Source organism: Capra hircus, chromosome 15 (assembly GCF_001704415.2).
Source record: "Capra hircus breed San Clemente chromosome 15, ASM170441v1, whole genome shotgun sequence".
In the NCBI taxonomy this organism is placed as follows: Eukaryota; Metazoa; Chordata; class Mammalia; order Artiodactyla; family Bovidae; genus Capra; species Capra hircus.
The window spans coordinates 6,324,512-6,337,413 of NC_030822.1; the positions used below are offsets into that span (position 1 = coordinate 6,324,512).

Genomic DNA, 12,902 nt, shown 5'->3' on the forward strand with positions numbered 1-12,902 from the left:
CGCATTTCTTTTCACATCCATGTAACTACCACCAACTCAAGAAGAGGACGTTTCCAGCCCCCAAGAGACTCCTTTGAGTCATTCCTGAGATAATCACTACTCTAACCACCACCATCATTACCTAGATCAGTGTTCCTACTTTTGTGCTTCATATAAATGGAAACCACCAGCATACACCTGTTTGTCTGGCTTCTCTGGCTCGGCATGTCTCTGAGGTTCATCCCTGCTGTGTATATCAGCCATCTGGTCCCTTTAAAGCTGCGTAATATTCCACTTTATGAATATTATAATTTCATTTACACATTCACCTGTTGGTGGGCTTCTTGGGGGGTGCTAGTGGTAAACAACCCACCTGACAATGCAGGACACATAAGAGACTCGAGTTCGATCCTTGGGTTGGCTGGAGAAGGAAACAGCCACCCACTCCAGCATTCTTGCCTGGAGAATCTCAAGGACAGAGGAGCCCGAATTAGGCCTCCTCCCGGGGCTATAATGAATGGTACTGCTGTGGATATTCGTGGACAGGTCTCTTGGTGTAGCACCGATTTCTGTTGCATACAGATGATCCAGGAGTGGGTCCCAAGGCAGGCCTTTGTTTTGACTAAGACACTTTGACAAATAGTCGTCCCGAGTGGTTGTACTGGTTTACACTCCCACCGGCAATGTTTGAAGACTTGCAGCGGCTCCTATCACACCAGCTCATCCATCCACTTCACAGTGACCATTCTGAGGGATGTGTCCGTGTCTCATTGTGGTTTTAACCTGTATTCCCTGTTGACTAATGATGTTGAGCCTACTCCACTTTTTTTTTTTCTTCTTAATGGTGAAAAGATCTCACCCCATTAATTTCTTTAAAAACTCCATATGAGTAAGGAAGGGGGTAGAGCTGAAGAGGGATGTAGTTTCATCCTTCCTGATTTTTCTTTTCTGAAGGGGGAGCCCCCGCCCCCTCACTGTGGCCATGAGGAACTTTACAGGTATCAAACCTGTGTACCCTGTGGTGGAAGCGCAGAGTCTTAACCCCTGGACTACCAGGAAAGCCCTCATCCTGCCTGCTCGAAGGCAGGCACTCTTCCTTCTGCTGAGCAGCAGCCTGGGCCAGTGCTTAGTCAACCTGAGCGGGAGGAGAGGCTGTTGGCCAGGAGAAGGACAGAACGCATAACAGCGGCCCCCTTCTCCCGAGAGTTCCGGCCGAGCGTGGGGCCTGCTGACTGCCCTGCCTGTTCCCTCACTGCCAGAAACCCCGTCCTGACAGCCAAGTACCGCGGCACGCAGGAGAGTGCTGGCTTGGGAGGCTGGTCCTGGGGCTCTGTACCTGTAAAACCAGAAATACAACGGCATTCACTTCGCAAGGCTGTTGTTGAGAAGCTTAAGGTCACACTGGCCTCTCCACAGGCTCTTCCTCAGAGCTGCTGCCTTGCCAAGTCCATGGCACGCTCGTGCACGGCTGTGCAGGGGCCAGGCTTGGCCATGTCTTCCTGGAGCTGTTTTCAGACGATGTTCCCAAGGAGAAAGCATGAGATTTGGTTATAAGGATTCCTGCTTTCCCAGGCTCGTTCCTGGATTTATGAGCCAGGATGATGAACTTACAAGCCTCGATAGTCCCCATGGCTCCGTCCATTTAGCGGGGAGAGCTTTTCTGACGAGAACTTCACTTTGAGCATGTCCAGACGTCTGGTCCTTGGCAAACGCTGGACCCAACACAAATGGTTCAGCTGCTTGTCAGCACAATTAAGAATGATGGGTTGGATGGCCAGACTGGGTTCTTTGCTCAGGAGAGAGAAGGCATGGATACTGTGGAGGCATTGAGCACTTGGAGCCAGGGACGGCAAGACCAGCAAGAAGACTCTCGGCCATTCGGATTTTTTTTTTTTGGTAGTATTTTCTGGGCCATGCCACCCAGCATGTGAGATCTTAATTCCCCAACCAGGGATTGAACCTGCATCTCTTACGCTGGAAGCATGGAGTCTTAACCACTGGCTCACCAGGGAATTCCCGTTATGAGCAATCTGATTTTGTGTTTTATCTTATCTCCATGGTTCCTCTTGTCCCTGCAGAGACCTCCTCCCAGCTCTCAAATCCTGCTATGTCTATGCTCTCACTGTAGTTCTTTGAATTCCAAGTACCTCTTGTCTCCTTCCAGGCCTAGCTAGATTCAGTTTACTGTTGTGAAGCAAAAACTAAATTACTCTCCCAAAGCATATTATGTTTGTAAAGTCTCACAAGGCCTGCCACACAATAAGCACTCAGTAAACAGCATGGATTATGGGATATAATGCAACAAGGAATCCACAGTGATGCCAGTGAAGGGTTCTTCCTGAAACAGCGAACCTGGACTGGATCAAACGTCTCGATTTAATTACTAGTTTAGAGGACGTGCAGACAACACAGGAGCAAGGAAGACACCGGCCCCGAGGAAGGAGGGACATTCTACAGGACAGATGACCCTGGTTTCTCTAGCAACTTCCTGACATGGAAATGACAGGGGTTGGTGGCAGAGACCGTTCAGAAAAGACCTGACAACGAATGCACGAAGGGAACAGGAGGACCGTGACTGGTTCAGACCTTTGAACACATCAACTGTAAAAAGACTAATTTTGCACAGACCAAATCTAAACACAGGTTAGATATGCAGTGATATGGAAGAGTTATTTTTAGTTTGCTCAGTGTTAGCTGACATAGTGCTTCTAAATCCTTGTAAGTTACAGATTATATGTAGGGATTTACTATAAACAGATGAAACAAGCAGGGCAAAATGTTAATGATCATTAAATCTAGGTGGTAGGGAATGTTACATTATTCTTTTACATGTTTTCTGTTTGAAAATGTTCATGATGAAAGTGGACTTAATTCCTTAAGAAATGGAGGCCGGGATTATCAAGTGCTCTCTTGAGTGAACACAAGCTGCATCCACTCTTTATCTTGTGGAGAGGACCAGGGGAGAGCACTCCTCTGTGAGTACGGCTCTGGGGGGATCCGAGAGTTCTGTGGGACAGGGTGGCACTTCCATGGGTGAAGGGCCCCAGCGGACAGAGCGAAGGCTCAGGCCTCAGGGCCCACCACAAGCCGCCCCGCCTCCACGGGCCTTTTCCCTGGAGCTCTCTGGGGCCAGGAGGCACCTACAATCAAGCTTGTCATTCCTGCTTTCACCACAAACACTTACCTGCACCTTTCAAGCAGGTTGAATTTTCCTCTGAGAACAATGTCATAATGAGGGGCTGCATGTTGGCATCAAAAAAAAATCATGGGTGAAGCCAAAATTATGTTCTAAAGTGAAGTTCTATAATCACTGAAAACAGCCAAATTGTGTCCCAGAATATAGAATTATAGAATTTCAGAGCCAGAAAGGAGATCAGATATTACTAAACCCAGACATTTTGAAACCTAGGCCCCTGGGCATGTACCACATGGTGGCCTGTGTTTTTTCATATTAAAAAAAACTCAAAAAATTATAAAAGTAATTTTTATGATTATTCCCCCCAGGAATTCCCTGGCAGTTCAGTGGGTAGGACTCAAGGTTTTATTGCCAAGGACCCTGGTCCGATCCCTCATTGGGGAGCTAAGATTCGATAAGTTACATGGTGGGGCCAAAAAATAAAAAAGGAATTTTCTCCCTTTTGGCTGAAATTATATCTTTTTAGGTGGTTGCCTTGTCTTTTGTTACTTAAGCTGATCAGCAGTTTTCTATTTTGATTTAAAAATATAAATCAATTTTTCTTAATAAAATTTTTTTAAAAAAATATAAGACCCACAGAAGAAAAAAAAAAGTGAGCCAAAAAAAGGCTTCATGATGAAGCTGAGATTGGGATCCACTGATCTGGTCGTTTTCCAGGTCATTGAAGAAAGGGAGCCTCGGAGTTGGGAAGCTAATTGTCAAGGTCTTACAGAGAGGTGATGATCCGGCGAGGACGAGGCCCTGCCTCCCGCCTCCTGGGCCGCCGCTCTTCTCATATGACCCCATCCTGACAGTCTTGCAGGGCACAGCCTAACTGCACCACGCACCTATCCGAGGGGGATCTGTTCTAAGACCCTCAGTGGATGCCCGAGACCATGGATAGTACTGAACCCTGTCCATACTGCTGTTTCCTATACTAACGGGAGGGTCGTCTACACTGGATGAAGGGTGGGCGGGCAAGAGACTTCTCTGTGCCACTTAGAGTGAGTTCACAGCTTAAAATTTGCAAATTATTTCCAGGATTTTCCATTTAATGCTGTTGGAGGGGAGTTGACTGTAGGGAACTGAAACCATGGAAAGTGAAACCAAGGCGGGGGTGGGGGGGGACTACTGTATACCCACAGGACGTGCACCTGGACACAAAAGCGCCAAGTGATTCTGAACTGCCGGCAGCAGGGACCTCAGTCTGTCCTCCACGTTAAGGGGGCTGCTTCCAATACTGTTTTTTTTTAAATTTGGTTACTCTGAGTCTTAGTTGAAACGTGAAATCTAGTTCCCTGACTAGGGATGGAATCCAGACCCCTGCATGAGGAGTGCCGTCTTCACTGCTGGACCACCGGGAAGTCCCTCCAATACGATTAATAACCAGCTGCAACTTATTAGGTGCTCATCATGTGCCAGGTATGTAGTACTGATGAGGTAGGTACTACGGCTGGTCCCATTTTATGGATGAGGAAACAGAGGCATGGAGAAGTAACTTGCCTGAGTTTATGCAGCTGGTTCAGGGTGAAGCTGTGATCCACACCTGTGCTTGTCTAGTCCAAGAATCAAATTTTATTCTATTGTGAACATTTTTCTCACAGTGTTAAAGCTGCAAGTCAGGATAAAAGATCCCTTGTCTCCCGCCCTTTCTGATGTTTGGCTCAGCAGCTATACACACTGCGTGGTTCGATCTGTGAAAAAGCTTCCAGCAACATTTTCATTGCAACTTTGCTCTACAGCTAGAAGCAACATTCACATTCGGTGGTAAATACATCAAACAGTTCAAAGCGACTTCATCAGCGGATGGAGAAAAGTAGGGAATAAAGGACTTTCAACACTGTAATGAAACAGGAACTGTTTTGATATGCGGGAGGGGATTATTTCTCAAACCATATTCCCGTGATCAGTTTTGCCAAGAACTGTCACTGCGTTTCCATTGGAGAGGCACTAAGGTGGGCTTCAGAAGGCCTGGGGCCCTGTCCTGGTTCTGCTCTTCACTGGTCTCATGCCTCCGTGGGGGACTTCTCTCTTGGCCTGTTATCTTATCTGAAACGGGAGGAAGTTGGACAATGCTCTTCGACACCATTCCTGTTTCAGCTGTCAGCACTCTCTGAGGACAGGCTGCTAATCCAGGTGCCTGAATTTGGTGACATGATCTGACACTGTTCTGCGTCTCCAGGGACAATCAGTGGAGAGAAAAGGCCCCCATCTGTGTGAAGATGTACCAAAGTGGGAGATAAACACCCCAGCTTTTGGCCTGAGGATGGTTGTGGGCATCGACAGGCCTTCCCAGCAGCCCAAAGTACCCCTGTTTCCTCACACAGTTCAATCTTAAGCGATAGTCATGTCCCAGGTTACCTAACACTGGCTAGACACAGCTGAGTGGTCACTTGAGTTGGAATGACCTGCCCGAAACTGGAGACGGAAAAGAATAAGACCTACCAGGCTGAGTCAGGGGGTTGGCTGACTCAAAACTATTATTAGAAGCTGTTTTTCAGGTTTTGGATGGTGTGGGCTTGCTTTCCACAGATTGTCACCGTCTCTCGCTGTCTTCCCTCTCCTTGGACCATCTCAGAATAATTCTCTGCCAAGAAGTTATCCAGGCTGGGTGGGTGGATGAATTAGTCAGTGGCCAAGCAGAAGACACAAGGCTGCTTGTGGCGCCGTGATCGAGTGATGGGGAGCCAGAGGACATGCCACGTTGCAATCCTGGCTCTGACTGTGTGGTCTCGGCTGGGACTACCCCGGTCTGAATTGGTTTCTCATCTGTGAAATGGGGGCACGACACCCAGCTTGCAGGCCAGGAGGAGGGAACAAGAATGTGAGCTCTCGTCTCTCCTGCCTCCCCCTTCTCAGAGCAGTCTCCAGTCTGGCTTCCAGCTGCCCTCACTCAGCTCACTGGCAGCTTCTGCAAATTTCCACCTTCTCAACAGGCACAGCCATCCTTCCTCCTTGCTGAGATGCTCTTCCATGTTTCCATGACTCACATGCTCCAGGTTTTCCAGTTTCATCAGAGGCTGCCTTAGTCCCTCCTGTGGGGCTTCCTCTCTCCCCACAGGCAGTGCCATTCCTGCTAACTGGCAATCTCCCTCCTCAACCCAGCCCAGCCCAGCCCACATCACAGCTGTCCTGCTCCCACCCCAGGGCCACCTAACCTGCTAAGTCAAAAAGTCGGAGCCAGAGCTTTCTCTCCCTCTGAATTCGGTCGCTTCTACCTTCCAGAGAACATGTCACCCCAAGCCCTGGCCACCAGCCCTCGCCTCCTTCCCCACCCAGCCTGGGCCACGCTGGCCCTTGCTCTTGCTTGAACTCGCTGGGCCCTGGCAGCCCTGCTCCCTCCGCCTGGAGCCTGGCTGTCTGCAGACACTGACCTGGCTCCCTCCTCTCCACAGCCCGATCTGTCTCCTTACTGGAGGCCTTCCCTGACCACCTTCTGTGGAGTCTCGCGCCCCGTTCCAGCCCCTCCTTGCATTACTCTTCGCTGCAAGGACCATGATCTGGTATGTGTTTCCTGGCTCTTTACACAGAGACGGTTGTTGCTGCTACCCCTGATGCCCAGCACACAGGAAGCACTGTTTGCTGGGTCAGTGACTGCATTCCCACTGCCGCCAGCTTTCCCCGCCACCTCACTGACTTCCCACACCTGCCTCTTGCCTGCTCATCCTCTCCAGGGGTCTCTTTAAATACCAATCTCCCATCCCCCTGCTCACCACCCTTCAAAGAGCCCCTCGACGTCCTGAGAATAAACTCCACACTCCCGAAGCAAGGCCCGTGTGACCTGGCCCTGTCTCCTTGCCCCTCGTTCCCTGTTCCAGCCATGCTGATCCCAGGGGCTCACGCCCCAGACCCTCACCGGGGCATCTTCACACACAGGTCCCCACACCCCTACCTTCCCCCCCACTGACTCATCCACCACGTGGCAGCTGAAATGCAGGGCAGCAGAGCATGGAGGGTAAGAGCCCGACTCCCGCGCCAGACTCCGTGGATTTGAATCTCAGCTCTGTCACTCTGGGCAGGACACTGAAAGCTCTTCATTCCTGTTTCTTTACCTCACTGGACTGCTATGAGGCTTATATAAGTAAACTCACAGAACAGACTGGCCCACAAAAAAGGATGTTTATTATCATCTCCTGCGGGCGCCCTCCCTGAGGCCGAGCTGACCCACCCCATTCAACAGGTTCGCAGCACAGGGAAGCACTGGTCCCTGACCGCTTCTCCAGCGCTCTTCGCTCCTGCAGTCCTGCGCTTGCAAAGCGCACCGCCTCTGCCTCGTCCACAGCCGTGTCCCCAGCAACTCAGGCAGGCCAGGCCCACCGTGTTGGTGCAAAACACACGTTCGTTCTCTGCTCTTTCCCTCCACAGGGCTGCCTTTGGCCAGACGCACAGAAGGTGCAGGTGAGTCTGGTGAGCTCAGCACAGAACAGAAGCCACCCTCACAGCCCTTAGGTGGGGAGAAAAGCGGCCAAAATAACCTTCAGTCTTCCCCAGAGACTTGTGAGCGGTGAGCTGAGTCTCTCTGGCCTTTTAACCCCGAGTCATCCTGTTTAGGACCAAAGAGAAGTACACGTCCCTCAGGGAGCTGGGTAGGAGAGACAGAACCTGGTACTAAGTGCCCGCGCAGGGCCACCTCCATGGTGATCAAACAGGCACCTCGAGGAGTTCCCAGGGAGGCAGGCAGAACAAGCTCCCCTGTAGGCTGACAGGAAAATTTCATAGACGACCCATAAGTGGTTTATCTTACTAAGGGTCTTGGGGAACAATGTGGTTGTCTGGAAACGGGAAGGGAAGTCCCTGACCTGCTTCTCACAGACTGGCCTCTATCGGGAGCCCGGAGAGGAAGCTCACCCCGCTCAGACACCCAAGCCTCTCTCAGAGCTCTGTGGGGTAAGGCGAGGCTGTCAGCTGCCTGTCTCCACCTCCACCACCTCCGCCCAGGCGCTGATGGCCAGGTCCTTGTGGATGAGCACCAGGCCGGGGGCAGGGCCTGGCTCCTCAGGCGCCACAAAGCACTTCTCCTGGCCCTGGGAAATGGTGACCTCGAAGATGTCCCCGGCCGGGGCACCGTCCCCTTCGCTGCCTGTGTCCTGCAGGAGCACCACGGTGGGCTCGGGAACAGCAGGCGGCATGCAGGGTGGGCTGGCGGGAGCCCGGGCCTGGTGGCTGAGCTGGTGCCGCCTGAGGCTCTGCAGGAGCGCGTAGCCCATGCCGCAGGTGGGGCAGCGGTGGGGCTTGTCGGCCAGGTGGGATTTGAGGTGGCGCCGCAGCTTGGTGGCCAGTGTGTACGCCCGACCGCACTGCGGGCAGGGGAAGGGCCTCTCCCCCGAGTGCAGGCGCTCGTGGGCGCGCAACGTGTGAGGGTCCCGGAGTGCCTTCCCGCACACGGGGCACAGGTGGGCCTCACCCGTGTGGGAGATGAGGTGGCGCCGCAGCTCGGGCCGCTGCGGGAAGGCGTCGGCACAGTGCGGGCAGCGGTACGGGCGCTCCCCCGTGTGCAGCCGCAGGTGCCCACGCAGGCTGCCCCGCTGGCGGAAGGCGCGGCCGCAGTGTGGGCATGGGAAGGGCTTCTCCCCCGTGTGCAGCCGCATGTGGTTCCGCAGTGAGCCCTGGCTGGCCAGGGGCCGCCCGCACACGGGGCAGGGGCACGGGGCAGGGGCCGCCGCCACCTGGTGCGTCTTGCGGTGCAGCCGCAGGGAGGGCCGGCGGGCGAAGGCCTTGCCACACTGCTCGCAGCTGAAGGGCCGCGCGCCGGAATGGACCACCTGGTGCTCCCTGAGGTCTCGCCGGGTGCCATAGGCCTTGTCGCACTGCGGGCAGGGGAAGGGCCGCACCCCGCGGTGGCCCAGCATGTGGGCTTTGAAGCTCTCCTCTGAGCTGTAGCTCTTGCCGCACTCGGTGCAAAGGAAGGGCTTGTGGCCCGTGTGCACGAACGCATGCTTCTTCAGGTGGCAGAGCTGCAGGAAGGCCTTGCCACACTCCCCACAGCGGTACCGTCGGCCCTGTTTCGGGGAGCCTCCCGCCGGGCCAGGGGGGCTCCGCAGGCGTGCGGGGAAGCCAGGGCACTGCGGCTCTCCAGTCACCTGGGCGCCGGGCTCTGAGGTCTTCGCTCTGGGTGGGCGCTGACCGCTGGGGCTCCGCAACTTCTTGACCACGTGAGCACACAGCTGGGGGGCCCTGTCAGAAGAGGAGGAACTGGCCTCACCCCTCGCAGGGCCCTGCTGGGGAGCGGAACTGCTCTGAGGCTCAGGTGGCATCTGGGTCTGCAGCAGGTCCTCCTCGTCCATGCTGCCATCTGCAGGCAGCGGGCCGAGTGGCTGGCTCTCCTCAGGAACCAGGGCCTGGGTCTGGGGTGTAAGATCAAGGCTCACCACACTCTCTGCCTGGATGCTGGGGGGTGACTGGTGACCAGGATCTGCAAGGCAAGAGTAGGGTGCTGGGCTTAGTAGAGACGGTAGCATGTGGTCATGGTGGTCTCACCAGGAAGTTCTAAGAACACGTCTTCTCCTCTTCCTCCGCCTCTGAACCGCGGAGAGAGCCATGACACTGATCTCTTCCCTGGAGCATGAGCCACGTGCTGTTTCTGGCCAGTCTCAGGGGCCTTCTGGGGAGGCTCTCCTGAGAACCGCGGTGTTCTAGACATCTGAGTGATCCCTAGAGAAGGCCATCCCAGAGTGCCCTTGGGCTCCCTCTGGGTACAGGCAGGCATTTCTGATGAGCCAAGACCACCACTTCCTCACTTTAGCTCAGCTGACCCTTGAACAACACAGCTCTGAACTGCACGGCCCACTTATACGTGGATTTGTTTCAACAGAAACTTCAACCACAGCACTACACAATCATGGGTGGATGACTGTAGATGCAGAATCACAGATATGGAACCTTGGATATGGAGGTCTAGCTGTAAGTTATATTCAGATTTTTGACTGCCCAGAGAGAGCCAATGTCCCTAACTCTTGTGCTGTTCAAGAGTCAACTATACTCTTCATTCCATGGAAAAGACTCATGACTCATCAAAAAGAGTATCCAGTGAGTTTACATTCCCAAACTCCTTAAACCTCTCACCTGAAAATTCGTCTTGCTGCGTCCACGATCCTAAGCCACTGTCATTATGTTATGATCCTTACCCCAAGCCTGATCATACCCCACCCCTATCCCATACTGAAAAATCAACCTTATACCAGACTTTCACATTTCAATAAATATCCAGGCTTTGCCCCTTCCCCTCAGAAAAGCTACTGTTCTCCCCTGCCGTCTTACACCGTGAGCTCTGCTTTATCTTATCAACACAGGTAATTCAGGTGATAACGTGGGAAGCCAGTGTTTATCTGGCACATACCTGGGCAAGCTTCCGCTGTATCCTCCCCGGGGGAGGCCGCTTCCTGTCGCACAGCAGACTCCACTTCTGCCGCTGCGGATGCCGCTTCCTCTGGCCTGGGCTGAGTGGGGCTCGGGCCCTCGGAGAGAAGCTGGGGCCACAGCCGCAGCTCAAAGCCTGGTGGCACGAGCCGGGACACCTGCAGGTGCAGCCTCTCGCCGATCCGCACTGGGGCCACGTTCCCCTCGCCCTCCAGCCTGCCCCGCTGCACCAAACTGCAAAGCAGAGCGCGGGCTAGCCCAGGAGCTCCCTTTCCTGCGGCCCTCCCTGGAAGCCCCATCTCCTTGGCAGTCTGAATCCTACAGGACCCCGTGCCTCTGGGAACACTCACTGCGAAAGACCTCTGGGTGGGACTTAGAGACCACTTCCGGCTCCACCCCCTGCCACTACAACAGGCCCCAGAGGAGCATCCTGTAACTTACCTAGTCCAGCCTGCACTCTGCTCACAAGCACACACGTCTCCCCATGAGCCTAGTGACACGTCTCCCCATGAGCCTAGTGACTCGTCCTGAAATAAACCAATATAAGTCCTTCTCCCATGTGCTGGAGGGGGCCAGGGTGAAACAAACAACAACAAACCCTGATGAAAGCTTTCCTGAGACAGATCTAAGATGACGTCCCTGGAAGGTTAATGGTCGCTGGTCTGCCTCTCCGGGACTACGCTGTTTGAGATTTCATTCAATAAAGGCCAAAACCAAAAAACTGTCCCTCATCTTCTCCCAAGGTGTGGCTGCTGCTGAAGTCGCTTCAGTCGTGTCCGACTCTGTGGAACCCCATAGACGGCAGCCCACCAGGCTCCCCCATCCCTGGGATTCTCCAGGCAAGAACACTGGAGTGGGTTGCCATTTCCTTCTCCAATTCATGAAAGTGAAAAGTGAAGTCGCTCAGTCGTGTGGAGGATTACAAAACTGAACAGCAGAAGCAGTTAAGACTTCCATATGAGTTCAATGAGGCATGGCAGAGAACTAGTTATATGACAAAGCTGGGATTTAACTCCATGGCTTTGCAATTCCAAAAACCTTTGCTCTTGACTTTTGGGACTACCAACACTCCTCTAATCCACCGTTTCTTTTCTTTTTTACATTTTGGCTGTGCCACAGTGGCATGTGGGGACCTTGGTTCCCAGAGGATAAGGGATGAAACCCCTGCCCCCTGCGGTGGAAGCAGAGTCTTAACCACTGGATCGTCAGTCCCTTCTACTAACCTACCTTTTAACAACTTTTTGCACCTCCTTAGTTACCGCAAGAGAAGGGAAACAACAATCCCTGAGAGACCAGGCACAAACCACCTCCTATCTCTTGAAATACTCTGCACCTTCTAACAATCTGGAACCGTCTAATTTTCAACCACGATGAGGAGACGCCTATCCCTCAATACCTCCTTCCGCTTTGGTTCCACTCCATTTGCCTTCTGCTCGGAGACAGACTCCTCTTCCAGCGGCCCCCAGAGCAGTCCCGGCGGCAAGGGCTCGCCGACACACCAGACCCCCAAGCGCTGTTCCGCGGTGAGTGAGGGGCCAAGGGCCAAGCCCCGGGGGAGGCTCTTCAGAGCGAGGGTGGCTCGGGTGGGTCCGGGCGGGACGTCTTTGAGTCCCGGGGCACAGCCTTCGCTGGGAGAGCTCCATCCCGAGTCCGGGCCCAGGCGTGGATCGGGGGCTGCGGGGAGAGAGGAAGCGACCCAAGAGGTGGTGGGGGTGCCGAAAGGTGGGGTGAGGAAGGAAACGCGAGGTCCAGCTAGGCTTCAGGAACCTGAGGGATCTCTAAGGGTTCCAAGAGGGCCCTCCGCTTCGAGGGCTCTTAAGAAGGCCCCAGCGATTCGGAGGGCACCGGAGGGGGACGCCAGGCTCGGGAGGAAACCGGTCAGGGAAGAAAGAGTTGACCAGAGAACGTCCGGTGTTGCCAGAGCAGAGCGGAGAGTCGGAGACACCCGCAGGTCACTCACCTAACTGCAGTCTCCCCCTCCCCAAAAGCAGCTCCTCCGTCGCCTCCATCCCGGGTCAGAAAGCCTCCTTCCGCCGGAAGTGAGCTTCGCCTTCTCAGCTTCCCCCTGAGGAACAGTCACGGACATCCAAATTTCCTTTCGGGAAAGAATCCAAAGAGTCAGACCTCACGGGTGCACAGGACCGGGGGTTTCGGAGTACTTGGTGAGGCCAATCTCTGTCCTAGAACAATACGAGCTTAGAATTCCGGAGGTCCCCCCGCGGATCTGAGTATCCGGTAAAAAGGAACTAATTGTTCTTGGCGCTTCCCCCGGGAGGGACCACCCGGACAGTGACACTGTTCCTCCTCCTGGTGGGCACGTACGCAGGCACGTACGGAAGGGGCGGAGCTTCCTCGAAGGCCTCGTTGGGACCCGGCGGCAGGTCGGAAGTAG

At 54.0% G+C, this 12,902-nt stretch overlaps 1 protein-coding gene across 2 annotated transcripts; it reads right to left on the reverse strand.

The window, feature by feature from the left end:
- Positions 7,255-12,844, reverse strand: ZNF408 (zinc finger protein 408). 2 transcript variants are annotated; one of them, XM_018059137.1, is made up of 5 exons: positions 12,471-12,844; positions 11,907-12,184; positions 10,952-11,037; positions 10,491-10,744; positions 7,255-9,566 (listed from the first exon to the last, which is right to left on the reverse strand). In XM_018059137.1, exons 1-5 carry the CDS (start codon positions 12,517-12,519, stop codon positions 8,056-8,058), a joined length of 2,178 nt encoding a protein of 725 aa, XP_017914626.1. In that variant the 5' UTR covers positions 12,520-12,844; the 3' UTR covers positions 7,255-8,055. The 2 variants fall into 2 exon arrangements, with proteins under 2 accessions (XP_017914626.1, XP_017914627.1); XM_018059138.1 differs by lacking the exon at positions 10,952-11,037 and having other exon boundaries at positions 12,471-12,529.

Coding starts and splice junctions, on each gene's coding strand:
- ZNF408 (XM_018059137.1), bottom strand. CDS start 12,519: ATGGAGGCGACGGAGGAGCTGCTTTTGGGGAGGGGGAGACTGCAGTTA. Junction 10,745..10,951: donor CAGAGTGCAGGCTGGACTAG/GTAAGTTACAGG, acceptor TCTGCTTTGCAG/TTTGGTGCAGCGGGGCAGGC. Junction 9,567..10,490: donor TACAGCGGAAGCTTGCCCAG/GTATGTGCCAGA, acceptor CTTGCCTTGCAG/ATCCTGGTCACCAGTCACCC.